Source organism: Carassius auratus, unplaced genomic scaffold (assembly GCF_003368295.1).
Source record: "Carassius auratus strain Wakin unplaced genomic scaffold, ASM336829v1 scaf_tig00025532, whole genome shotgun sequence".
Taxonomy (NCBI): Eukaryota; Metazoa; Chordata; class Actinopteri; order Cypriniformes; family Cyprinidae; genus Carassius; species Carassius auratus.
The window spans coordinates 6,172-31,774 of NW_020525426.1; the positions used below are offsets into that span (position 1 = coordinate 6,172).

Sequence of the window (25,603 nt, forward strand, 5' to 3'; positions counted from 1 at the left end):
GTACCACAACAAAGTATAGTAACAGCCCTTAGCAATGTTCGATTAAATTGCAGTTGATTTGTTCAGGAAGTTTAGTTCATAAACTTGAATTTGGGAAGTCTAGATTCTAAGTTTACAAAGAGAATTACTGAAATCAACATAAAATGTTATTAACAACCATTTTTGTGTCCATAATGTGATGTATTTCTGAGTAAAACAGGATATTAATTGAAATAATGTGAGCCAAGCCTGGGTCCTTTGGGAATGGCTTGAATATTAAAAAATGTTAACTGTTAGTTTGAAACATACACTCTATCAACTGTTGGTTCTGTTGTGATTCTGATGATACACACTTACTCATATCCTTAGATGACCTACATTCATGTCTTTGGTTTAAGTGCACTCATTTCACAGGCTAAATCGTCATATCAGTGAGATTTTATGTATTTTGTGAATGATATTGTGTTGCTGGTGACTTAAATGTATTCTATTGTATGATAATATTCTATTGTATGATATTATAATTTTAAAAATGAATAATTCTCAGTTATAAATAAACCATTTATTATTAGCCACCGACATAATCATTCATATCTAGTTTGTAATCAACAAACAGTTTTATCTTAAAGATGCTGCATACATACATACAGTTGTAGTAAAGACATGGTAAAAAAAAAAGCTCTTTACTACATGCAATTTGGCTTAATCTTTAAAACGGAAAATATTATTTACTGAAAACATTCTGAAAAGGCAATGGGGAAAATTGTCTGTTTCCTTGCAATCATTTTGTGTATAAATGTGTGTAAATAAATAAATTCCTGTGTGTTTTCTGCAGCTGTGTGAAGTGGAGCACAGGATGCAGTGTTAACACCACCCTGTGTCTCGCAGAAGAAGCCCGGCTTCCAGACCCTCAGCAGTAGACACATGGCGACATTAGGGGTACGTGAATCACTTCCTTTTGTGCTGCCACAGTGTTTAATCTGACTCAGAAGGAATAGTTTAAAAATAAATGAAAATTGGCTGAAAATGCACTTACCCGAGTTGAACTGATTGAGCAGATTTGAAGAAATGTACCATTACATCACTTGCTCATCAATGGATCCTTTGCAGTGAATGGTGCCATCAGAATGAGAGTCCAAACAGCTGATAAAAACATCAAAGACACACATGAGTAATTCACATGACTCCAGTCCATCAGTTAAAGTCTTATAAAGATAAAAGCTGTGTGTTTGTATTAAAAATCCATTATTAAAGAGCCAGTAAGATGAAAATTCTAAGCTTCCTATCACTGTTTATAAGTCCTGTACATTAGGTTTAAATCCATCCAAGGTTAAAAAAACATTGTCATTTTGTAAAAATATCATTTTAAAATTACCTCAATTCTCAGAGATCCCCAAACGGTTCGTGCAAAGCTGTTAAAAAGATTCAGTTTCCTTAAACCCCACCTTTCGGTAGCATACTGTGTTCTGATTGGTCAACTAACATAGTCAAGGTTTGATTGGTTGTTCCGCACACACCTCCACGGTAAACTATGCATTAGCCATCTGTTTGGGGTGAATTATGTCTTATTCCTCTCATTGCGAAGCAAACAGTAAAATAAAAAACTTGAACAGTCTCGCTGCTTTTTCTTCTGTGTGGGTGTATTCAAGCCGCGCGCTTCAGTTTGAATCTGAATAGCGCGTTCAGCGCGGGGGGCGTGGTCACGAAGGGAGACATGAAAAACAGACATCGCGTTGTTTTCATATCGATTACTTTATCACAGAATATCTGTTTTCGGCAGCACTTGTTTAGTTTCAAAGTAGACATGTCAAGCTTTCTATAGATATATCTCTCATGTCTCTTCGTTGAGTATTCACGGAGTTACACTTCATTTTAATGACGTTTTTGTACATGACGATCAGCGCAGACAGGCTGCAGACAGCATACATACTGATAAGACGCTCGGGAGAAAACAGACACATAACTTCATAATCATACTTCGCGTTTATGGCCAAACGCTTTGAAAATCCCGCCTTGTACTCACCGAGATTAGAAAAGCAGTCATCAGTGAAATGTTGTGAACACAACAAGGATTTGTTGTGCTGCTCTTGTATGGTGGTAAAAATGAATTTTAGCCATTGGTTCTTCTGATCTTCATTCTTTGGCATTGAAAAATAAAACAAACTTGCCTTTACAATTAAAAACACACTCTCTCCTCGACATGATGCTATCACACCAACCAGAGTGTCTGTGTGGGGGGTGGGGCAGGTCAGAGTTCAGTTTCTCTCAAGACGGTAGGCGGAGATTATTATGCAAAGTGCTCCTAGTGACGTACATAGAGATGGGCAAAAGATTTGAATCGCTGAAACGAGTCGTTATAGATTTCAGAGTCGACTCCTTACTTTAGAAGCCAATAACTTTATAAATCGTGTACTTTTTGGTTTAATTACTTTGCACATTGTTTACACTGATGGGCAGCTACATCATACACTGTAATACAGGTAATTTTAGATTTCCCATCTGTGTGGCTCTTTAAGATGTTTTATCTTAAAACTGATGCTTCTGATCGAAATACCGTAATATGAGTAATATGTCCATAATGTTTCACTGTCTACGCCAAAACCGCTTGAGGCTGTCTACACTGGACGCAACAAAGCGACTGTTGAAACTTGCAAATCATTTGAACTTTGTGTCAGCACATCATAAATGGAACAGGGCAGCAGTTTTAATTGGTTCTATAGTATTTTGTCACAATTTGCAGCGGTGCTCGAGTCTGGTGTAGACACAATATAAAAGTCCCTCCCCTATTGTCCTCTCACATCAAAATCCACTGACAGTTGTTTTGGACTTTTTTCACATGTAAACTGTACTTGATCTGCTTGACTTTTGATCTGTTTCACTGTTGCAATGAAAACGATTTGATGCTTTCATTGGAAAAAGTTATGGATAAAAGTAATTTTATGGATAGATTTGTATTTTAGCCTGAAGCAATTTTTTGAAGTTAAAACATCTTGATGGATTTGTGTAGTACAGAGATGCAGGTTTCCGCTTCACAAGATGGTAATTGATGGACTGGAGTCATGTGGATAAGGTGTGCATTATTGTGATGATATATATATATATATATAATGTATATATATATGTATATGTATGTATGTATATGTTTTTCAGATTATTTGAACGCTTTCTGACTGTACCCATTCACTGCAGTTGGTAAATTTTCAGCATATTGTCACTTTACAATTTTTTTTGTGAATATTCCTTTAACAATCTTAAATGTTTCATCCCAAAATTGTATCTCCTCTCGAATAGAGATGTTGTACGGAATGTCTAATGTCAGAATGTCTAAGTTTCTTATTATTTACAACAAAGTAAATGGGGATTTATTCTACTTTAAAAGTTTCAGTAATAGTAATCCATATGACTCATCATGTGTTACATTCAAAGATCATATTCTTTTATATTCTGAAATGTATATCTTATATCTATCTTATATCTATATCTTTTATCTAATCCCATTTTATTAACAATGTCTTTGCTGCTGACCTTTTGATGATCCAGTTCAACCATAATAATAATAAAACAATTGCACAACTTACAATTGTGCTTCATTTTTTATATTTTATTTTATTTTTTATTGCTGAAGAGTGTCCTCCTTCTCCTGTGTTCAATTGTACAGATGTGAATTAAATTTTCCTTTAGCCTGAGGTTTATTCATTACACTTTTAGTGTGAAAGGGCTTTTATATTTGCTATAAATAGAACTTCTTAGACTAAAAACAGCCAAGCCCTGATAATATTGAAAAAGTAACGCAAAAAATGCATTACTTTTCATAAAAAATAACTAAGTAACGTAATTACTGTATTTACTCAAGTAAAAACCAATAGTCAAATAAACCCCGGGCCTCTTATAGTGGCCGGGGGCGTGGTCAACACATACAAATAAAGGCCAGTGGAAAATTTGTGCAGCAGAGCCAGTTAACAACCGTACATGCCCATTGGCCACTGTGTTTCTCGTTCTCGAGTCAAGAACCGGTCGCATCGGTTTTCAGATCACCAGTACACTGAACCGACAACCGTTTCTGTCGGACGCGTCCGAGCTGAAGATACTGTGCATGCGTGATTCAGCGTGAAGCAGACTGACACAGAGCGCGTCTGAACCGAACTGATTCTTTTGGTGATTGATTCTGAACTGATTCTGTGCTAATGTTATAATCTCTCTCCACTGGAACGCTAAAACGGGTTATTTAAAACAATTACTTATCAAACAGATGGAATTAGAAATAAAGGCCTGCCTCTAATAAAAGCCTCCTTCAAATAAAAGCCTGTTACCTTCTGCAGTTCAGGTAAATAAAGGCCCCGGCTTTTATTTGAGGAATTATGGTAGTTACTTTTTTAGGGAGTAATGCAATTTTGTAATGCATTACTTTTAAAAGTAACTTTCCCCAACACTGGACATCTGAAATCCATGTGATATCCATGATCCTTGTGTAATGTTTTCTTAATACTTGGATTTAACAAATAATGCATTTAGACTCATGGGTAAATGAATGGCTTTGAAGCTCCAACTTTTATTGAAGCCCACTAATGCGAGAGTGTAATATTCACTGCAGCCCGTGGCAGTTCTCTGTCCTCATTTGACACCGCTCTACACAGATTATATTATTGCAACTTGGCTGGTGGCTGAATTCATGACGGAGGTTTGAAAATCTTTTATGAGGAAGTGCCATAACATAAAACACCTGTGGTTATGCCTTACTGAACCCATTTAGCCTCATTAGCTATGTTCTCATCCAAAGATTCAAATTTAACATATGCACAAAATTAGAATATCGCATAAAACATTTGTGAATAAAGCACAATTTCTATCCGACGACCCACTTCCTGATAAATTGGCACTAAATATCACTAACAGAAGTAGGAGAAGCCACTCAATAGAATAATTTTCATATATGATGAATTTCTTGCACCTCAGAATGAGCAGACACAATAATGCTGTTGTTGCTTTCGGAGGTGGATGTCTGCTGTAATTATACAGAAATACTTTGATGACAGACTTCGCCCAGGCATTTCAGAACAACCAAAACAACATTTCAGATGCTGTGCAACGAGACCGGTCCACTGGTTAGTCAAGTTATTCAAGTCCCATCATGCAAAGTCACATGACTTTTTTTGATGTGCATATATTTTGCGGTATTCCAAAATGTAAACATACCTTGCAGTGCTTCTCTTTTACCTTCTACACACTTTCCTGCAAACACTTCAGTTCCAGTCAGCACCAACGTGCAGAGACCATTCACAGTTTTTGTAATTTCATAAGTTATCAGTGCACTTTATTCCAAAGAAAAAAATCTTCATAATTTTTATGATGCTAGTTAAACATAATCATAATTTAAAATAAAAACATTTATATTATATTTCATCAAAAACATGTTTTTGATGAAATTCCTTTAAACATGGAATAACATACACTGAGAAACAATGGGTAAATAGGGCATGCTGACTGTAAAATATCTAGGTATTTCAGCTTTAATAAGAATATCAAAATTTATTCCTATATTAAAACAGGAGTTTCATGCAGTCTGTGACCATTCACCACATTACATTTTAATTGCGATGTTGTGCAAATTCCCACTTGGTTCTAACAAATTTTTCTTAAAAGCTGAATCACAAATATTGAAGGAACATAGATCTAATTATTTTCTATCCAGTGTGCTGCTGGATTCTAAACTGACCTGTTTAATCTGTATTGAATATGAGCAGCACGTGTCCTGACATGGATTGTGCTTCAGTGTATAACATGTCTGGTCAATATAGTCGTATGGCTGCTTCACATGGGACGTCCCTAAACAAACAATTGAACTAACACTTGTTTTTGACCTTTGATTTTAATGTAATGGATGAAGGCAACCTACTAGATGGGTTTATAAGGTTGACCCTAGTGACCTTTGAGATCATCCTCTTGACCCCTTTTCCTTCAGCCTGAGGATTGGATTGTGGTTTTGTGTGTTGTGAAATACTTTACCTCTTTTCCCTCCCTTTCTTTCTCATCCAGAACCCCGAGATGTTAACCAGGAAGATTAAACTGTGGGACATCAACGCCCACATCACCTGTCGTCTGTGTGAGGGGTACCTGATCGACGCCACCACGGTCACTGAGTGCTTACACACCTGTGAGTGTCACTGCTATACCGATATCTAGTATTTACTTCAGTTCTGAATGACATTTAGAATCAATATTGTCTACAGATATTATTGTGTGCAGAAGGAAATCGTTCATTTCAAGACTCTTTGGCCTGGTTTCACAGACAGAGTTAAGACTAAGCCAGGATTACGCCATAGTTCAATAAAGACATTGAAGCAATTTTTTAAATATGCCTCAAAAAAACAAACATTACTAGTGTGCATCTTGAGACAAAACAAAGGTACTGAAGTATTTTAAGATCAGACAGTGCAAGTTTCATTCAAGCCTTATCTGAGAAACGTGGGTATCTTTTGGGGGCCCTTAAATGGTCAATTTTAAAGAATATCCCAGCCACTCTTGTCATTATAAGGAACATGAAGTGACATAAAATGACAAAAAAACATAAAAGTATCATAACAGTGCTCCAAACGACTATATTCCAATGATATCTTGTGTGACAAACAGACCCACATTTCTGTGTAATGAAGCCTTGATGTAACCTGGCTCTCAGTGCTATTAACAAATAGTTCTTTTGGAGTCAAATCTTTTCCAGAGAATGCTTTGGTTCACAAAACCTAGTCTCGATCCGTTGTTAAATATGACTGTTTCACATTCTACTCACTGGCTCGAAGATGATGTTGCAGGATTAACAACAGTACATTTAATAGGAAGATCATCAGTGAACTTGGATTTAGGACAGTTTTTGTGAACCAGACCGACTGATTTATGACTTAAAATCTTCTTTTGTAAAAGTCATGTTTTTTAAATAGCAAAAAGACGAGTAAAAAGAATAAGATTAAGGATAGCATGTCAAGCTAGTTTTTGAATTAAACACTAGAGGGAGTCATTGTGCCACAGATCAAGAGCCTTTGAAATTATGCTTCAGTAGTTTGAGTCTTAAAACTAGAAGGAATATTGGTTTTATTTTTTTTAGTCTCTGGGTTTGTCAATGAGTCTTTTGATCAAATTCACATCAATGTGTCATCCTTGACTTTTGGAAATCAATAGAATTATCATTGTAAAATATTATGTTACATACACAGAATGAATCAACTTACTAAAAGTGCATAAATTGTGTGTCTGTGTATATATATATATATATATATATATATATATATATATATATATATATATATATATATATAGTCTGCAGGAGCTGTTTGGTGAAATACCTAGAAGAGAACAACACGTGTCCCACATGTCGGATTGTCATTCACCAGAGCCATCCACTGCAGTACATCGGGTAAGAGTTTACCGCAGTAGACAAACACGTCTAAATCAATGTAAACCCTAGAGCAGCCCAGTAGGGGTCCATCAAGGCACACCGGTGAATGGCGTAGTCTTTGACTGCTGGCTTCAGTGCATGTTAGTTGCGTGCGGTGCAGCCACATGGGTATTTGAAGGCGACGTGGCTCCCTCCAGCTGTCTTTGTCGAATGGTGAATTTTTGATGTCCAGGGTGGAGCGTTCCTCTCCAGCACACACATCCCAGAGAAAACATCTGCTGATGTGACCTGAAAGTTTTACGCTCTTCTGGAACCGAATCGCATCGCATGATGTCATTTTAAGGGCAGCAGCTGTGCTAAAGCATCACTGCAGGTTTACTACAAACTCACACCGTAGAACTGCCACATGGAAAGTCATGATTACAACTGCAGGGTGTTTATTTATCACGACAGTGCAGAATTTTGCACCATTTTTTTCTGGTGTGAAAGGAATTGACCTCTGGAGGCGCTTTACATAAGCAATTGAAGCATGCAATGTCATTTTAAAGAGTGCAAATCACAGAAAATGCGCTTAGTGAACACATTCACAACACCTTTTTTAATGTTTAAAAAAATTGCAGTAAAAAATCTCTGAATAGTGTCACATGAGAAGAAGTTTGCCAATCTTATGGGGAAAAAAATAGTCTATTTACATAGTCATAAGTCTTGAAGACTTTGTAGCAAAAACTGAGAGATGGTGGAAAGCATAATTTGTACTTTTTGAAAGCCGCTTGTTGAGGAGAGTTATTACTTGATTGGGCTGTTACTGGGTGATGATTTTAGTGGTGGCGGACATCTTGTCATCAAGAAAATCTTGAGTGACATGGAGGTGAGTAAACATGGACATGGAGGTGAGTCTTATGTGACTCGTAGCCCATGTCTGTTTAGCCCATGTAAGCTTTGAGGTCATCTGTATGCATGTGTACTCTTAAGAGTTGACCGAACAAGCCCGTTTCAACAGGAAAAGGCCTTCACCTTTTATACTGTGAGCAGAAGCTGCTGCTGAGAGACACGCGCAGATGTGCTCAGTGTGTAGGTGTGTGTAAACTGTCGGGGTGTGGCGTCCATCTGCCCCTTGAGCATCGGTGCCTCTGTGTCTGATGGATCTGCTGGTGCGCTGGGCCGGATGCCAGCTCTTTCATAATTGTCATTTAGCAGCGTGGAAGCTTGGAGTTGCTCGCTGATGAGAAACAATTTCCAAACACATTAAATATTCACCACGGCCCCAGTGCTTCCTTCTGAATGGGGCGGAAAAGAGTCGCCCCAGCCTTGCTGGTAGATGAAAGCTGTGTGGGATACGAGAGGAAGAGACAATATAGGAGTTCGGGGTCAGTTACATTACGTCGTATGCCATCAAACCAGCTCGCCTCCTTCTCTGCATGATTAATCTGACCTTAGTTTAACACCCTGGTGTTTACGAGCCACACTGTTTGATCGTGAATGAAAACTGGATTTGTCTGTATTAACAGTGGCAGCTCATTGATCCTCAGCTCTCTCTCGTACTTGCGCAATCATACACCCACACACACAGAAAACAGAGCTTTTGTTGATCGGAGAGCTAAATGCCAGTCACCCCCTCACCACCAGGCCTTCCGGACCCCTCTGTGGATGCTCGGTGGAGGCTAATTGGACCTCTACCTTCCCCACCAGGCTGCTGGGATTTGGGAACAGGTGGTAGCACTGGTTGTGCACCAGGGACACAGGTGCTCTGCTGCCTCACAATCCTGATCTCTCTCTGTCTCTCTTTCTCTCTCGTCGTGCCCTCAGGGAGCAGATCAGCTAACAGCGAGCTGGACTCTGACACAGAATGTGGCCTGTATTCTCAAAGTGGCACGAGGGCATTTCTAAGATCAGCTTCCAACTGGTCGGAGTAATTATGTACTATTAAGAGGAACCGACCTGCCACAAGGGCTCATACACTAAACTAGACCCAAAAATCTTGAGGGAAATTTAAAAAAAAATTGTTGCAGTGTGACATTAGTTTCATCACATCATTAATTCATTTTACTTTTTTAATTATACTTGCTTATCATCAAAGAATCCTGAAACAAAAAATATTAGTTTGAGCAACACAACTGTTTTCAACTTTGATAATAATAAGACATTTTCTTGAGCACCGAATCAGCATATTAGAATGATTTCTGAAGGATCACGTGACCCTGAAGACTGGAGTAATAACGGCTGAGATTTAGGATATGACAAAACAGGAATAAATGTTCTTAATTTTCTTGAAAATAATGTCACAGTGCAGACACATTTCTATAAAGGGATAGTTCACCCAAAAAATTCTTAGTTCACCCACCAAAAATTCTCACCCTCGTATCGTTCCAAACCCATAAGACCTTCATTCATATTTTGAACACAAAGAAAGATACTTTTGATGAAACCCTCCGTAGACAAGAAACCAACTACAATGTTCAAGGCCCAGAAACATAGTAAGGACTTCGGTAAAATAGTCCTTGTGACATCAGTGGTTCAATCGTAATTTTATGAAGCTTCGAGAATACTTTTTGTGTGCAAAGAAAGAAAAAATTACTTTATTCAACGATTTCTTCCGTGTCGGTCTTTGATGCACACAATCACAAGAGTGCCATGATTCAAGGATTCTCTTGAATGTGCAATGGAGAATGACCCAGAAGGGAAAAAAAAGTTATTTTTGTTCTTTATGCACACAAAAAGTATTATTGTAGCTTCATTAAAATCATTATTGAACCAACGATGTCACATGGACTATTTTACCGATATCCTTACTATGTTTCTGGGACTGTCTATGCAGGGTCAGAAAACTCTCAGATTTCAACAAAAATATCTTGATTGGTGTTCTGACCAAAAACAAAGGTTTTCCAGGTTTGGAATGATACAAGGGTGAGAAATTAATGACAGAATTTTAACTTTTGGGTGAGCTATCACTTAAAGGTTTTATGTAAATGTTCTTGACATGTTTCATTAGGTTTGAATTAATGCCTGCAAAGTTTCAAATTTGTTCAGAGTTAATTTACAGTGTCCCAAAAAGTAGAAGATATACAACAAGAGCTGTGAATCTCAAAGCGGGTGCTTTTTTTGGCTGTTTGCTGCTTGGAACCAGCACTCGTGGGTTTTGTGGCATGGTAACATGTTCTCGGAGGCGGGCAGCCGTACCAGAGGCGCCACAGAGATGAACATATCAACACACGCTTAATAGGTTTTACCTCCAAGCCCTGGGAACTGTCAGTCACAGGAGAATTAGAGACACGAGGAAGAACTACACTAAATGCTAATTAACAATCATAGTTATGAGGGAACGTTTCTGCTGAATGCTAATGCGAATTGCAATTTTCTTGGTGTACATTTTTGTGTATTTCTTTCTTGTCCTTCAGCTGTGTTTCTTGGTGTAATAATGCATATTGTTTGAATAAATTATATTCATTTCTGTTTCTCCCTTTCCCTCAGCCATGACCGAACAATGCAAGATATTGTCTATAAGTTGGTGCCAGGGCTGCAAGAAGGTTTGTCTTTTTTGTTTGTTTTTGAAATGCTATCCATAAGATCCATGTGAACTGGCAACAAAAATTCTCTCATTTTATGATGGTATTTTTTTTTTTATGTAAAGCATATTTTATGAAGCTAATGATGTGTAAGATTTTAATAGTAATGCTTTAATTTTTATTCTTTGCTTTCTTGTGTGCAGCGGAGATGACAAAACAGAGAGAATTTTATCAGAAGTTAGGCATGGAGGTGCCTGGAGACGTCAAAGGAGAGCTGTGTAACGTGAAAACCCACCTGGACTCACAGCGCAATGGTACGTCCCAGCTCTCTTTAACTGCTGTAGGTGGTACAGTCCATATACGATCACAGGGGAAGTGGGACAGTATGCCTTTAAAAAAAAATTATAATTTCTTCTTTGTTTTGGGGGAGGAGTGGTGAAATGTGAAACAGACATGTTTTTGAAAGATTTAAAGACCTTTAAAGTAAATCATATTGAAGGACTGTTTACATTTTTGCAGCGTGACTTTTTTTAAATTTATTTTTTATTGGTAGTAAAGCATATTTTCCCCAGATTCTTCATTACTGTAATGTGTACAGATTTCTTTTTGGGTGCTTTTTGTATTGTCAATGGTTTTTCTCATTACTGAAATGGATATTTACTAAGTAATGAATATTGAATTATGCACTACAATTCAAAAGTTTGGGGGTAAGTTATTTGTTTTTAAAGAATATATATTTATATATTTAAATTAATACTTTTATTTATACAATAAATGATGTATTAAATTGATCAGAAGTGAAATTGAAAACATTTATAATGTTAAAAAAGATTTCTATTTCAAATAAATGCTGTTCTTTCTTTCATCAACGATTCATGAAAAAATGTGTAATGCTTTCCACAAAAACATTAAGAAGCACAACTATGTATTAACACTGATAATAAAAAAAGAAATGTTTCTTGAGTGGCAGATCAGCATATTATAATGATTTCTGAAAGATCATGTGGCACTGAAGATGAGTTATGATACTGAAATTTCCACTTTGCATCAGAGGAATAAATTATATTTTAAAATTGATTAAAACAGTAAACAGTTATTTTAAATTGTACTATGTCAAATCAATGGGAAGCATAAGAGACTTGAAAATTGTTGTACAAACGTGCTTTCATTTTCACATCACAGCTTGACTTTTGTTTGCACAAAACATCATTTCTTACGTTGCCTAGAATTGTTCTTTTAGTATATTAGTCTAACGGAGCTGAAGAATGAAGAAAGAATGTATGAAAGCCTGTAGACTATAAACAAGCCCCTTATTTTGGTGTATTCGGTGGTTAACAGGCCCTTACCGTTTGTTTGAGGAAACAGTTATCTAAACCCAGGCAGTATCTTGCTCTTTTCATCTTTCAGTACCCTGTTCAGTGATAAAGTCTGTGCAAATACTGGCCCTCAGGCAGGTTGAGTCAGCAGTTGGAATGGCTGGATGGATTCATGCGCTGTAGTAAATAAGGCTCAGACATAAGTGGTCTCTTGTTCCACATTATATCAGCAAGTTTAACAGACCTGATTTTTTCTGAATAATACTTCATTTGAAGTCTTCCTGGTTCATCTGAACCATCAAACTGAACCAAGAGGAGAAGAAAACGTGGTGAAATGATGACGTAACTGTCTTCATTACCTGCCCACAAATAAGCATGAAGCATGATAGCCTTCATTTATGAGGGTTATGAGCATTGAAAATGCTTTTCTGAAAATGTGCTTTTATATGGGTGGTTTTAGGGCTGCTCTGAATCTGCCATGATAGGGTGACTGATGGTGCTTCTCAAATCCCATCACAGTGGATATTAACCAGACTGTTGCCGAGCTTGAAAAAAAAAGTCACCCTTCCGGAAAGCATAGTAAAATTGCTACCTGAGCTTGTGCACCTCATCCACAGACAGCTTTATAGAGGGACCTCATCTATTAGACACCGTAACGACTTTTTTATTATTTTTTTTTAGCTAGAAGTCCTGCTTTTTCTCTCCTTCACAGCCTGCTTGCTGCAGATTAGCCCAGACTCTGTGAACTTTTTCCCAGTCAGGGAACATTTTAACTATCGGAAAGGATATCCTGAGTGTCCTGGGAAGAAGCCATCGCTGTAGCAGTCAAGGCTTAAGAAGACTGAATCCAGACTGCATTTCGTCCAGATGCACAAAACTCTTTCCCTTTCCCATTAATGTGGCTGCTATCTGGTGATGCAATGACAATGTCATAGTGATGTTTGACAGCCCCTCATACGAAATCATGAGGGTGTGTGGACAGTCGTTCATTTGAAATGAAATAAAATAAGTCAAAAATGAAATAAAATAAGTCAGCCACACTTGACTGGTCTGGTCACATGCATCAAATTCCCTCCTCTGTTGTCCAGTTTTGGTGATCATTTCAAGTACATTTTGTTTTAAGGATTAATGAAGGAAGTTCTGAGTTAAATGCAGCTTAAACTATATTGAAAGCATCTGTAGCCTGTTGTCAACAGCCACAGGAAAAAAAAAAGTCAGTAAGATTTTATTTTTAAATAATATAGAAAAAAAAAATCATGCTCAACTAGGCTGCAGTTTTTTGGGGGTAAAAAAATATAGAAAAAAAAACTGTAATATATTGAAATATGAGTTAAAATCATGAATTTGTTTTAATATATTTTTTTATTTAATTTATTCCTGTGATGCAAAGCTGAATTTTCAGCATCATTACTCAGGACTGTCACATGATCCTTCAGAAATCATTCGAATATGCTAATTACTAATTCATTACTAAGTAATGAATATTGAATTATGCACTACAATTCAAAAGTTTGGGGGTAAGTTATTTGTTTTTAAAGAATATATATTTATATATTTAAATTAATACTTTTATTTATACAATAAATGATGTATTAAATTGATCAGAAGTGACATTGAAAACATTTATAATGTTAAAAAAGATTTCTATTTCAAATAAATGCTGTTCTTTCTTTCATCAACGATTCATGAAAAAATGTGTAATGCTTTCCACAAAAACATTAAGAAGCACAACTATGTATTAACACTGATAATAAAAAAAGAAATGTTTCTTGAGTGGCAGATCAGCATATTATAATGATTTCTGAAAGATCATGTGGCACTGAAGATGAGTTATGATACTGAAATTTCCACTTTGCATCAGAGGAATAAATTATATTTTAAAATTGATTAAAACAGTAAACAGTTATTTTAAATTGTACTATGTCAAATCAATGGGAAGCATAAGAGACTTGAAAATTGTTGTACAAACGTGCTTTCATTTTCACATCACAGCTTGACTTTTGTTTGCACAAAACATCATTTCTTACGTTGCCTAGAATTGTTCTTTTAGTATATTAGTCTAACGGAGCTGAAGAATGAAGAAAGAATGTATGAAAGCCTGTAGACTATAAACAAGCCCCTTATTTTGGTGTATTCGGTGGTTAACAGGCCCTTACCGTTTGTTTGAGGAAACAGTTATCTAAACCCAGGCAGTATCTTGCTCTTTTCATCTTTCAGTACCCTGTTCAGTGATAAAGTCTGTGCAAATACTGGCCCTCAGGCAGGTTGAGTCAGCAGTCGGAATGGCTGGATGGATTCATGCGCTGTAGTAAATAAGGCTCAGACATAAGTGGTCTCTTGTTCCACATTATATCAGCAAGTTTAACAGACCTGTTTTTTCTGAATAATACTTCATTTGAAGTCTTCCTGGTTCATCTGAACCATCAAACTGAACCAAGAGGAGAAGAAAACGTGGTGAAATGATGACGTAACTGTCTTCATTACCTGCCCACAAATAAGCATGAAGCATGATAGCCTTCATTTATGAGGGTTATGAGCATTGAAAATGCTTTTCTGAAAATGTGCTTTTATATGGGTGGTTTTAGGGCTGCTCTGAATCTGCCATGATAGGGTGACTGATGGTGCTTCTCAAATCCCATCACAGTGGATATTAACCAGACTGTTGCCGAGCTTGAAAAAGAAGGCACCCTTCCGGAAAGCATAGTAAAATTGCTACCTGAGCTTGTGCACCTCATCCACAGACAGCTTTATAGAGGGACCTCATCTATTAGACACCGTAACGACTTTTTTATTATTTTTTTTTAGCTAGAAGTCCTGCTTTTTCTCTCCTTCACAGCCTGCTTGCTGCAGATTAGCCCAGACTCTGTGAACTTTTTCCCAGTCAGGGAACATTTTAACTATCGGAAAGGATATCCTGAGTGTCCTGGGAAGAAGCCATCGCTGTAGCAGTCAAGGCTTAAGAAGACTGAATCCAGACTGCATTTCGTCCAGATGCACAAAACTCTTTCCCTTTCCCATTAATGTGGCTGCTATCTGGTGATGCAATGACAATGTCATAGTGATGTTTGACAGCCCCTCATACGAAATCATGAGGGTGTGTGGACAGTCGTTCATTTGAAATGAAATAAAATAAGTCAAAAATGAAATAAAATAAGTCAGCCACACTTGACTGGTCTGGTCACATGCATCAAATTCCCTCCTCTGTTGTCCAGTTTTGGTGATCATTTCAAGTACATTTTGTTTTAAGGATTAATGAAGGAAGTTCTGAGTTAAATGCAGCTTAAACTATATTGAAAGCATCTGTAGCCTGTTGTCAACAGCCACAGGAAAAAAAAAAGTCAGTAAGATTTTATTTTTAAATAATATAGAAAAAAAAAATCATGCTCAACTAGGCTGCAGTTTTTTGGGGGTAAAAAAATATAGAAAAAAAAACTGTAATATATTGAAATATGAGTTAAAATCATGAATTTGTTTTAATATATTTTTTTATTTAATTTATTCCTGTGATGCAAAGCTGAATTTTCAGCATCATTACTCAGGACTGTCACATGATCCTTCAGAAATCATTCGAATATGCTAATTTGGTGCTTAAGAAACATGTTTGTTATAATCAATGTGCTGCTTAATACCTTTGTGGAGACCTTTAAATTTTTTTTAATATAATATAAATCATTTGTAACATTATAAACGTCTTTGCTGTTACTTTTGATTAATGCATTTTGCTGAATAAAAGTATTGATTTTTATATATATATATATATATATATATATATATATATAAAAAAAAAAAACATTAAAGAAATCTTATTGACCCCAAACTTTTGAATGGTAGTGTAGATTACATTGGATCCCTCTCATGAATATTAATAAAGGAGAGTATTTTTAGGCTTCCATAAAACTGTAATGAGATGCAGCCCTATTTTCTGACCTGATCAGTGGGCAGCTGTCTGCCTGTCTGAGGTGTGAAGCGTTCTTTGGACAGGTTGAAACACAAATGAATCTGTTTCCACTGATGAGGTGCAGACTTGTTTTGGGGGAGCAGGTTGGGATAATTGCTTTTTTTGTGTTTGATGAATGTTTCTTCACTGTGTAATGAAGAAACTCTTCCCAGAGTCACAAACTTGTACTCAATATAATTCCAGCTCTGAGAAAGCAATGAATCACAAATTCTTGGAATCCTTATACAAGTCATGATTAAACATTGATTGTTTTATAAAGCGAAGATGATGTTTGGAAAGAGAATGCATGTGCTACAGTATTTTGAAAGCAGAATTGTGGAGAGATGGATGTGCACAAAAAGGTGGTTCTTATGGTTGTTTAGGGACTCTATTAATTATTTTTTTTACATTTTACACCACCAGGTGATCTGAAATCAGAAGATCCAGCCAGTAAGGAAGCAGGAGATGAGAAAGCAGAGGAGGACAATGACTACCATCGCAGTGATGAGCAGGTAGGTTTCCCCGTACCCATCTGACCTCACTAATGTCCCAGAAGGGAGCATCCCATTCCGTTAGCGTGTCCTAGTTAGTAAGAACATGTAAGAGCTATGTTTAGAATATCATACTACTGTACTAGTCTATTTCTGCAGTCTATTTTCTACAGTACTCTGGAATACATGGATGACATATATTTCCAAGTCTACAAGAGCAGACCCAGCATAGAATAGCAAATCCCATAATGCAGGGTTCTCAACATGACCAGTTTCCATTGTGATGAATGAACCAATTAAATCGACTTTGAGATGTTTTTTTTTTTTTTTAAGAGTTTTCTTTTGCACAAAAAAGGAAGTTGCTTATGTTCACCAAGGCTGACAAAATGCTATGAAAAGTAATATTGTGAAATATTATTACAAGTTAAATTTAATGATATATTTTAAAATTAAATTCATTCTTTTAAATATTACAATTTGGAATTTATTTTATATACATTTTTTGAACAATTTTGAAGTAACTTATTAAATTCTACCTGCATATAATAAGGTAAAGTGTAGCACAATACTGTTTACCTTTGTCATTGCATAATGACAAAGGTAATAATATGCATAATGCATGTACCTTGTGTATATATATAAAACCTGCAGTATTCTAGTATTCCATTTAAAATGTCAATATGTCAAACGCTCTGCCCCTTCCTGTCTGTAATATCCAGTCTGTGTTCAGGTATTAATGCAGAGCCATTTCATTGTTTAAGAGGGTTGGTAGAATTATTAAAGACTCTTATATAGTGGAGTTTGTGTTCCTGCTCTCCTCTGAGCTTCTTAATAATATTATAACAGAAGGTTGTGCGGCTGCCGTCTACTCCCTGCTTCTGCATTAGGAATACAAATTCTCTTCCTTATATAGATTCTGATACCAAGTGGAGTGTATGGTGTTCTGTATGTTATGCTGCATATACTATCTTGGATACATTTGCGTGGTTGGCAATATTAAAACATATACTATTTTTTGCAGTGATTGCATTTCCAGCAAAAGCAGCTGATTCAATAACTCATGCTGTGATATAAGTTTTCCTAGTGGAGTGTGTGCATGTGTGAGCGAGATTTATAGAGCAGAAAGCACAAAGAATAACAAGGAATGGAGACGGTATAGTGTAAATGGCTTAAGTATGGGTGTGTGTTCTTTGTTGGAGGAAGCGATCGATGAAGATTTCAGAGTTACTGATGTCCTGTGGTCATGGGTTTTCTTGTTAAAGTGTGAGGACAGATTGTCTGTTCATACGGCCTGCTATAGTAAAGCCGAGACAGGCACTTTGGCCTCATATATAATGTAAAAAGTGAATGAAAATTTCAGTAGTGCTCGTTCAGCTATGCTCTGATGGCTGTGGAACACTTCTGTGTCTGTTGGTCAGACCCATCTGACGTGACCTTGTGAGGAGAAATTGGGCCAAAAAGAACCAGCCTGGGCCAAATGTGCGTAATGCAAATGAATTAAATGGATTTATTACTGATATTTGTTTAGTAAAAATTCACTCTGCATCTGAGTAAAATTGTCCATTACATTTTTCCCTCCATTTAATGAATTATAAGCATATTTATCTTGCTCGTTACATTTATCATATTACCTTAAATAATGAGAAGCCGACTTTGTTTCTGCAAATTGGGTCTAAACTGGGTCAAGCAGTTCCTTTTAAGTAAAATCAAAAATGTGATATTCAGTGATTACTTTCGGTCCACACATAATCGTCACCACATGTTGCATGTTGTTAATAGAAATTACTGTGGGTTTGGCGTATCTGAAAGAGTTTAGTGAGTCTCTGAAGGACCACTAGGACCAAATCAGTCCAGTTTATACAATTCAGACCACAGGAATCACTGAAAAGATATGAATCATTAGTAATTTGTTTAAACTGAAGATCACCAGTTGCCTGTAAAATATATTACAAAGAAGAAATTTAATTCTAAGGGTTAGAGAGAGTGTAGAGAATGGACATTAAAAAAATACAATTGACTGAATTATGTACATTAAATTGTTCTGAGGGAAACTAAATACTGCAAGTGTAGAATACAGCCTTTTTAAAATGACTTCTGAATCTGTGCTTCTAATAGCATAGTGAGTTCATGATAGATACCAACCTGTGGTGATTCCCTACACAAATCAGAATATCGACCCTTGTAGAATTAGATTGTAAATCACAATAATCAACAGCTCACGGCATCTTGAGGAAGGAAGGATATTCAGTGATGGCTGCTACAAATAAAAGGTCTCCTATGTGGTTGTTCTGGGGTCTGGAGTTTTAATTGGTTGAGTGAGTTCACCATTAGTCATTTGTGTGACTGTTTGCAGTGAGCATAGCAGCCACGGCCGTGCAGTAATGACCCAGTAATTACACACACACACGCGCGTGCAGCTAATGGTGAAATTCCTTCGTTGTGTTTAATAGTACACCCATGTTTTTATTACATCTCACCACCTGCCTATAACCGAGCAAATCTCAGATTTACAGCACACTGTTCTTGTAAAGTATTTGGTTGTACGTGGCCCTCAGAAACCCTCAGTTTTCTCCCGGCACCGTTTGCCCTTGAAATGGGTCGGCATTTAGCCGCCAGGCGCAGCTGCCCCTCCTCATCTTTCTCCATTACTGTCTGTTCTTGGTGAGGCCTGGTCCAAAATTGGCCGCTGTGCCACTCTGCACTGCTCAGTCACTTATCGGCAGAAGGACAGAGGGACGGGGAGTGAGAGAGGCATGAAATCCTTAATGCGTCTCGACTCTCTGAAGCCCTCACTCTGCCACTGCACCTGCCGGGCAGCCTGGGGCGACTCAACCCTCAGCTCGGTTTTGAAAGATGGCGGAGCTCTCACTAGCATCTGCCGCTTTGTTGTGGAAATTGTGTTGGTGGCATCGGTATTTGTATGTGTGGCCATGCATTTTTTGAATAAGAATATTGTCTAATAGATTTTTTTTTTGTTACATAAAAAAATGTCTTTTACGGTTTCGTTTCTGAAATAAAGTATCCATTATCTTAAAAAAAATAAAATAATAATAATTCTAACCCCAAACTTTTGAATGGTACTGTGTGATTTAAATTAAAGATGGACAAAATGTCTGTTAAAAAAAATCTGTTGTCGTCCCCTGTAGCCGGTTGCATAAAAGGTTTAGAATAGTCTTAAAAGTTAGTCATCAAATTTTTTCTTTAAGATGAGTCCATTTTTTTTTTTTACATTCGGTTAAATAAAAACTAAGTTTAGTCAAGTGGAATCCAAAGTAAAAGACTAATTACCACTTGGCTTCATTTATTGGTCAAACTAGTTTCATAAGACACTGTCTTAACATACAGGCTAAGTTTATGCAACAGTCAGCATCGTTTGTTTGTGCTGCCATATTCATCAAGAATGCTTAATGAATTTTCTTTCTGTTGAATTCCATGTGTCGAATATTCCTCGCAATAACCCACCAAGCTAAAACATGGTCTTCATGTTGTTGTGACAGGTGCCGTCAGAGACTGAGAATGACTCATCTTGCATATGATGTTGTGACTGACACAATGACCTGCGGTGTTCTCACAAATATGCTAGAAAAAGTGATAGGGATGAAATATCTATTTTTGAATAATGCAAAATTTAAGCTTTAAGTGCTCAAATTTGCAGGGCTCCTACACGGTTCAAGAAATTCAGTTCATTTTATAAGATTAGATCATATGGGATACCCTGCAATGTCATCAAACACTGATGAAATCACACACTTGTGTATATAAATATAGTATACATTTAAATATGATTACGAATCTTTTCATTTGTATTCAAAATTGATTTCCTCCCATTGCTTCTAGCTGCAAATTGCAGTCAGTTTAAACCTGTTAGATGATGGTGTCTGCCACCCTCTGTGGAGTTTCTAGGCGATGTGAGTGATGGCAATCATTAGCGATGCAAAGTTTTATACAAGTACAGTACAGGTCTAAAAAAAGTAAGACGACTGATTAGATTAGATTAGAGACTGAAGGATCATTCAACTGGTTTAGAAGGTTTAGTACCTGAAATATCATTATTTTTTGAGGCTCTACATGGTGTCTTGTTCACACAATGTAGTTAAGCTAAAGCCATTTCACAGTCTCTCTTGCTTTTGTCTGTTCAGGTGAGTATCTGTCTGGAGTGTAACAGCAGTAAGCTCAGAGGACTCAAGCGGAAGTGGATTCGTTGTTCGGCTCAGGCGACTGTTCTCCACCTCAAGAAGTTCATCGCGAAGAAGCTAAACCTGACATCTTTCAATGAGGTATGTGATCCGCCAGATCTGGAGCGAAGTTCAAAATAAAACCCATTATCTTTCCTTTCCCTCTGTTAAAGTTAACTTGTTAGAGACCTTTGCCACCATGCTGGCCGGCATCGGCGTTCCCTTCATGACAATGGCTCTTGCGTGAGTCACCATGTGCATTTCAAAGCTCCTCCGCGCTGTCACGATTCCCTTAAAGCTTTCAGCATGCCTCATATTTTCAGAGACAAATAATAGCCTGTAATATCATTTGCTCTCTGTCATGTATCTCTCAGCCTGCCAATGTCTCATAGTACAATTTAACACAAAACTTGACTAATTATTGCTGCTCCATCACCCTTTCTTCCCTCCTTTTGTGTTAGAAATGTGTGGGCTATTCCACCGCACACATCCGTCAGAAACTTTCCCCCGCAATAATACTGTCAGATGCCTGTTGTTCTCGGCGAGTATCGAGAGTTATAGCTGCCAACAGCACAATACCGCTCCGAGCCAGATAAAAAAACTATAACTCTGGAATGGCGGGCGGTTTGTGTAGCAACTCTGTTTGAAGTGTAGGAGAAAAGCAAAATCTTTGAAGAGCTAAATCCTAATAAGCATCAGAAGTTTCTTTGTTTCACTGACAAAGTTTGTCTCTGAACATCCCTGGCTCGCATCCTAGATGACTTTAAAAGCTGAATAATGGCGAGAGCTCATGGCCTCCAGCAGGTGTTGCTGTGGTCGTGCTGCTCTTGATCGACTCCCAGCGAGCCAAAACACACAGAGACCAGTATCGGTGTTTCGCTGCACACCATTCCAGAGAGAGCGGCATCCCTTATACTGTGATGCACATAATCCTTTGGGCGGTTATGGCTGCTCTTGTGCATTAAGGTTTTGTGTCTTTTGTTTTGTCTGGAATAATAGGTGGAACTGAATGTTGTGAGTGACTGTCACTTTTCTGTAAAGCAGCATAAAATCCCACCTGTCCCCAAAGACATTCGTACACAAATTGATTATGCGGTTTTCTGGAATAATGTTTTCTGATTGGTCAGTTCCAGTGTTCATATTTTTGTATAATGCCTGTTAAACTATAAATTTGAGCAATGTCCTAATTATTTTCTACATAGCTGTTACTAAAATATTTTTATAGTGTATCTTTGATTTAAAAAAATCACTCATATGAGTAATAAATAATGTGTATGGAGGGAAAACAAGTTTATTTATTTGGTAATTAGCTGTGAAATATGTTGGAATATCTGTGCAAAACTAGATGTTTTAAAACGCAGCCAGATTGCAAGATGCATTTTCTAATGTTTTCAACTTGACACATCATCTTAAAAATGTAACATTTATGTCATGAAAATGTTTGAGTCCATCAGTAATTGCCTAAATTTTAACTTGAGGCAGTGAACTACGTTTGATTGCTGTAATGTTGTGCTAAAGTTGTTAGCATGCTGAGTCTGAGGTTGCTAAAAATGTTAAAACACATTAGGAATCATTCAGGATGACTAACAGGTTATTGAGCAGCAGACTATTTGACCATCCTGACCCTTCTCCTAATAAGGGTAAACATTCAGTTTATTGTGCGATTAATGAGCAGCTGGATTATTTAAAGGTGCTGTATGTAATTTTTTTGACTGTACTAGATCATAAAAATACCATAAATTGTTCGCAGATATTTGATAAACTTGCTAAATTCACATATTTGTTTGACTGTAAAACAACATTTTAGCCAGTTATTCTGTTTTGAAATGTATGTTCCGTGTCGGAATGTTTTGTTTTGGTCTGTGTGACTCCGCCCACTGCGAGTGTAACCAATAGTATTGCGACAGGGTTGCCAATTTGTGGAAAACGCAGTGTATCGCAGCCATTAAAGCCAGCAAACGAACTGGGTCAAAGATCACAGACTGTACCCAACCCAAAAAAGCCTCTGTATCTATCGAAAAAGAGGAATATTAAACACAAATAAAACAACTCATCACCTTAAACTGTAAGGCTCGTTGGCTAACGTTCTAACTGTCATTATTACATCCTGCATCTTTAATGGTTCTGCAAGATAACATAAAGAAGGCTTGTTGCTATATTTTTGTGCTTATTTTCAGCTGGACATCTTATGCAATGAAGAAATCTTGGGCAAGGACCATACTTTGAAATTTGTTGTGGTAACAAGATGGAGATTTAAGGTAATTTATGATATATGTATGCTTGTCGTAGGTTTATTCTTCCCGTTTACCGTTCTGATGTGCATGCCACTTTCTCGTAATTTGCATGCATGCATAATCAAACACAGCATGTGAAGATATGAAATTGTCTTTGTGTTGTCTTGACCAGTATTATATATTCATCTCTTCCATTTCAAGGAATGTTCATTCAACAGTAAGTCAGAAATTGACATTTTGATGTAGAAATGTTTTTTTTTTTTTTTTTTTTTTTTGGAAGGCTGCATATCTAATTCTGCTTCCCTGAAATTCCAATGCAAAAAACAATAGATGCACTTGACTTTCTGTGCCTTTGTTTCCATTCTAGTGACTCTATGACTTTGTCACACAAATTCTTGTATGTTTTGTGTGCGTTCCAGAAATCCCCCCTCCTCCTTCATTACAGACCTAAAATGGATCTGCTGTAGTTGGACAAAAATGCTTGGTTGTTTTGGCCCAGTGGCTGAGGACTGTGCTACGTGCTATATATGCAGAGACCATCAACGCCCACACCAAACAAACACTCGTCAACACAGATACGAGCCAGCAAACAACAAAACCAGCACAGCCACTGCGACACTGGCGACTTTTGGGAACAACCGCTTTTCTCTGTTTGTTCGTCTGCTATATGTCCTATATATGTGAAAAATTGAGAGAAAGCATATATTTATACTTTTGTATAGATGAGAGAAGTGGAACCAAGACTCTATCGCGCTGTTTACACTATAAAAAAAAGACAAAAAAAAGGTCATGAGAAAAGGTTGAACTTTTTTTTTTTTTTTTTACCATTGGACTTTGTTCCTACTTCAATTATGGGCAAAAAGATGGTGCTCGGTGTCTGCCGCCCTCCGTGGAAGTGTCCACTTTTACACTGCTAACCAGAAGAGAAGAGGCGTTTCAAACTGACCGCTCTCTCTCAGGTCTTACCCAACACTTCTCGGGAGTGCGGAGCCTTTCGAAAGCTCATATAAAGCAGTTTATATGAGTGTATTATTTCAGAGCGGTTTCTTTCTTTACTTTTCGGCGTCGCTACGAGTGGAATTGTGAATAGGCAAATTTATGTGTAGTATTTATGTTCTATTTACCAATATTGTATATAAAAGTTGTTGGTGGAGAGAAGGGATGAAAGATGTTATGAAAGTGTGTGTGAAAGACTAAACGGCTAGAAAAATAGAGACAGATTGGAGTGGTTTTTCCAAAAATGCTATATTTTGGCTTGTGTTTATGTGGCTACATGGAAAAGACATAAATATTCAGCTAAATATTTTCACCCCAAAATCAAAAGAAAAAAATAAAATTCTATTTTGCCTAAAGGAAATTTAGCTTGGTTTTGGGACTATTAAGATTTGTTTTTGCCGTTATTTTCATTTTTTCTCAATACAGATTTGCATTACTGTAATACAGTAAAACGTGTATTACAGTAAATGGTAACTGTGTATTTCAGTAAAAGAAAAATCATTATTTACAGCACACCTTATAGTCAGTACAGTGTATACATATGTTGATTTATAAATAAAATTTTAAAATAACATTTCTTTACATTTCTAATCTTTTATTTTGTATTTGCATTGCATTAAAGAGCAGATTTGTAGATTGTTATTTATTAAGAAAATAATGTCACGATGCAAAAAAGTCTTAATGGTCATAAAAACAATCTACTTTTTCTTAAATAAAATGTAATAAATGAATTATAATAATTATTATCATCATTTTAGAAATTATTTTACAAAAGATATATAAATTATTTAACGTTTTTCCCTCTTTTTTTCATTCGATTTTGGGGTAAAATATGACCCAAGTAAGTTATGAAATTCACTCTATCAGTACATCTCTTTTAAGTGGTGCAGATGTTTTTGATGCAAAAAGCTTATATTTTGGTTCTCTTTAATTAAGGATGAATTTTAAGTGTCTAATTAAACGCATCAGTGATTAAAATTGATTTTTGAACAGGAAAGGTGCTTTTAATCATTTGATCCTCCCGAATGTTAATTTACAGCTCTAGAATCTTTAAGGATGTGTGAGGATGATCCTTAGTATGTTAATATCTTTAATTTACTTTCACAGACAGCCAACCCTGTCATATGATCCCATAGCCTCAATGTCATATATGCAATGCATTACCATTTAATTGAAGATGTAACATTCAGTCCTTACAATGATGTGATGTCAGTTCTCTGCTCCTCAACAGTATGAATGTAACCCACAAGTAACCGTCCATATGTATTGTACAGTTATTGTTTTTATCACTGTCTTTAGTGCCAAAGGCTTCATACTCCCTCCTGACTTCACTCTATTCCAGATGGCAAGCTGCATGGAAGGCAGAATGCGAAAAAGCGCTTGACCTTAACTGATTTAATATAGAGGAAAATTTAGATCGGAGTATGTTTTTCGAGTTAGGTTGGTGAAAATTGGCTAGTTGTTGAAATCGATGGTTTTATTATTTATTTATCTTTTTTGTGAGCCCTCAATGAATTAAAGTTTATTTTTTATTTCCATTGTGGCAGACAAACTGCTTCTAGTTGATCAAACATTAAAGGGCTCT

The 25,603-nt window shown here is 36.7% G+C and overlaps 1 protein-coding gene across 1 annotated transcript; it reads left to right on the forward strand.

The window, feature by feature from the left end:
- The first annotated feature begins 541 nt into the window (after window positions 1-541).
- LOC113078357 (polycomb group RING finger protein 3) lies at window positions 542-24,267 on the forward strand. Its single transcript, XM_026250681.1, has 9 exons — window positions 542-918; window positions 6,013-6,130; window positions 7,288-7,384; window positions 10,835-10,890; window positions 11,073-11,183; window positions 16,546-16,634; window positions 20,753-20,890; window positions 22,966-23,046; window positions 23,442-24,267. Exons 1-9 carry the CDS (start codon window positions 904-906, stop codon window positions 23,487-23,489), a joined length of 753 nt encoding a protein of 250 aa, XP_026106466.1. The 5' UTR covers window positions 542-903; the 3' UTR covers window positions 23,490-24,267.
- The last annotated feature ends 1,336 nt before the right edge of the window (window positions 24,268-25,603 follow it).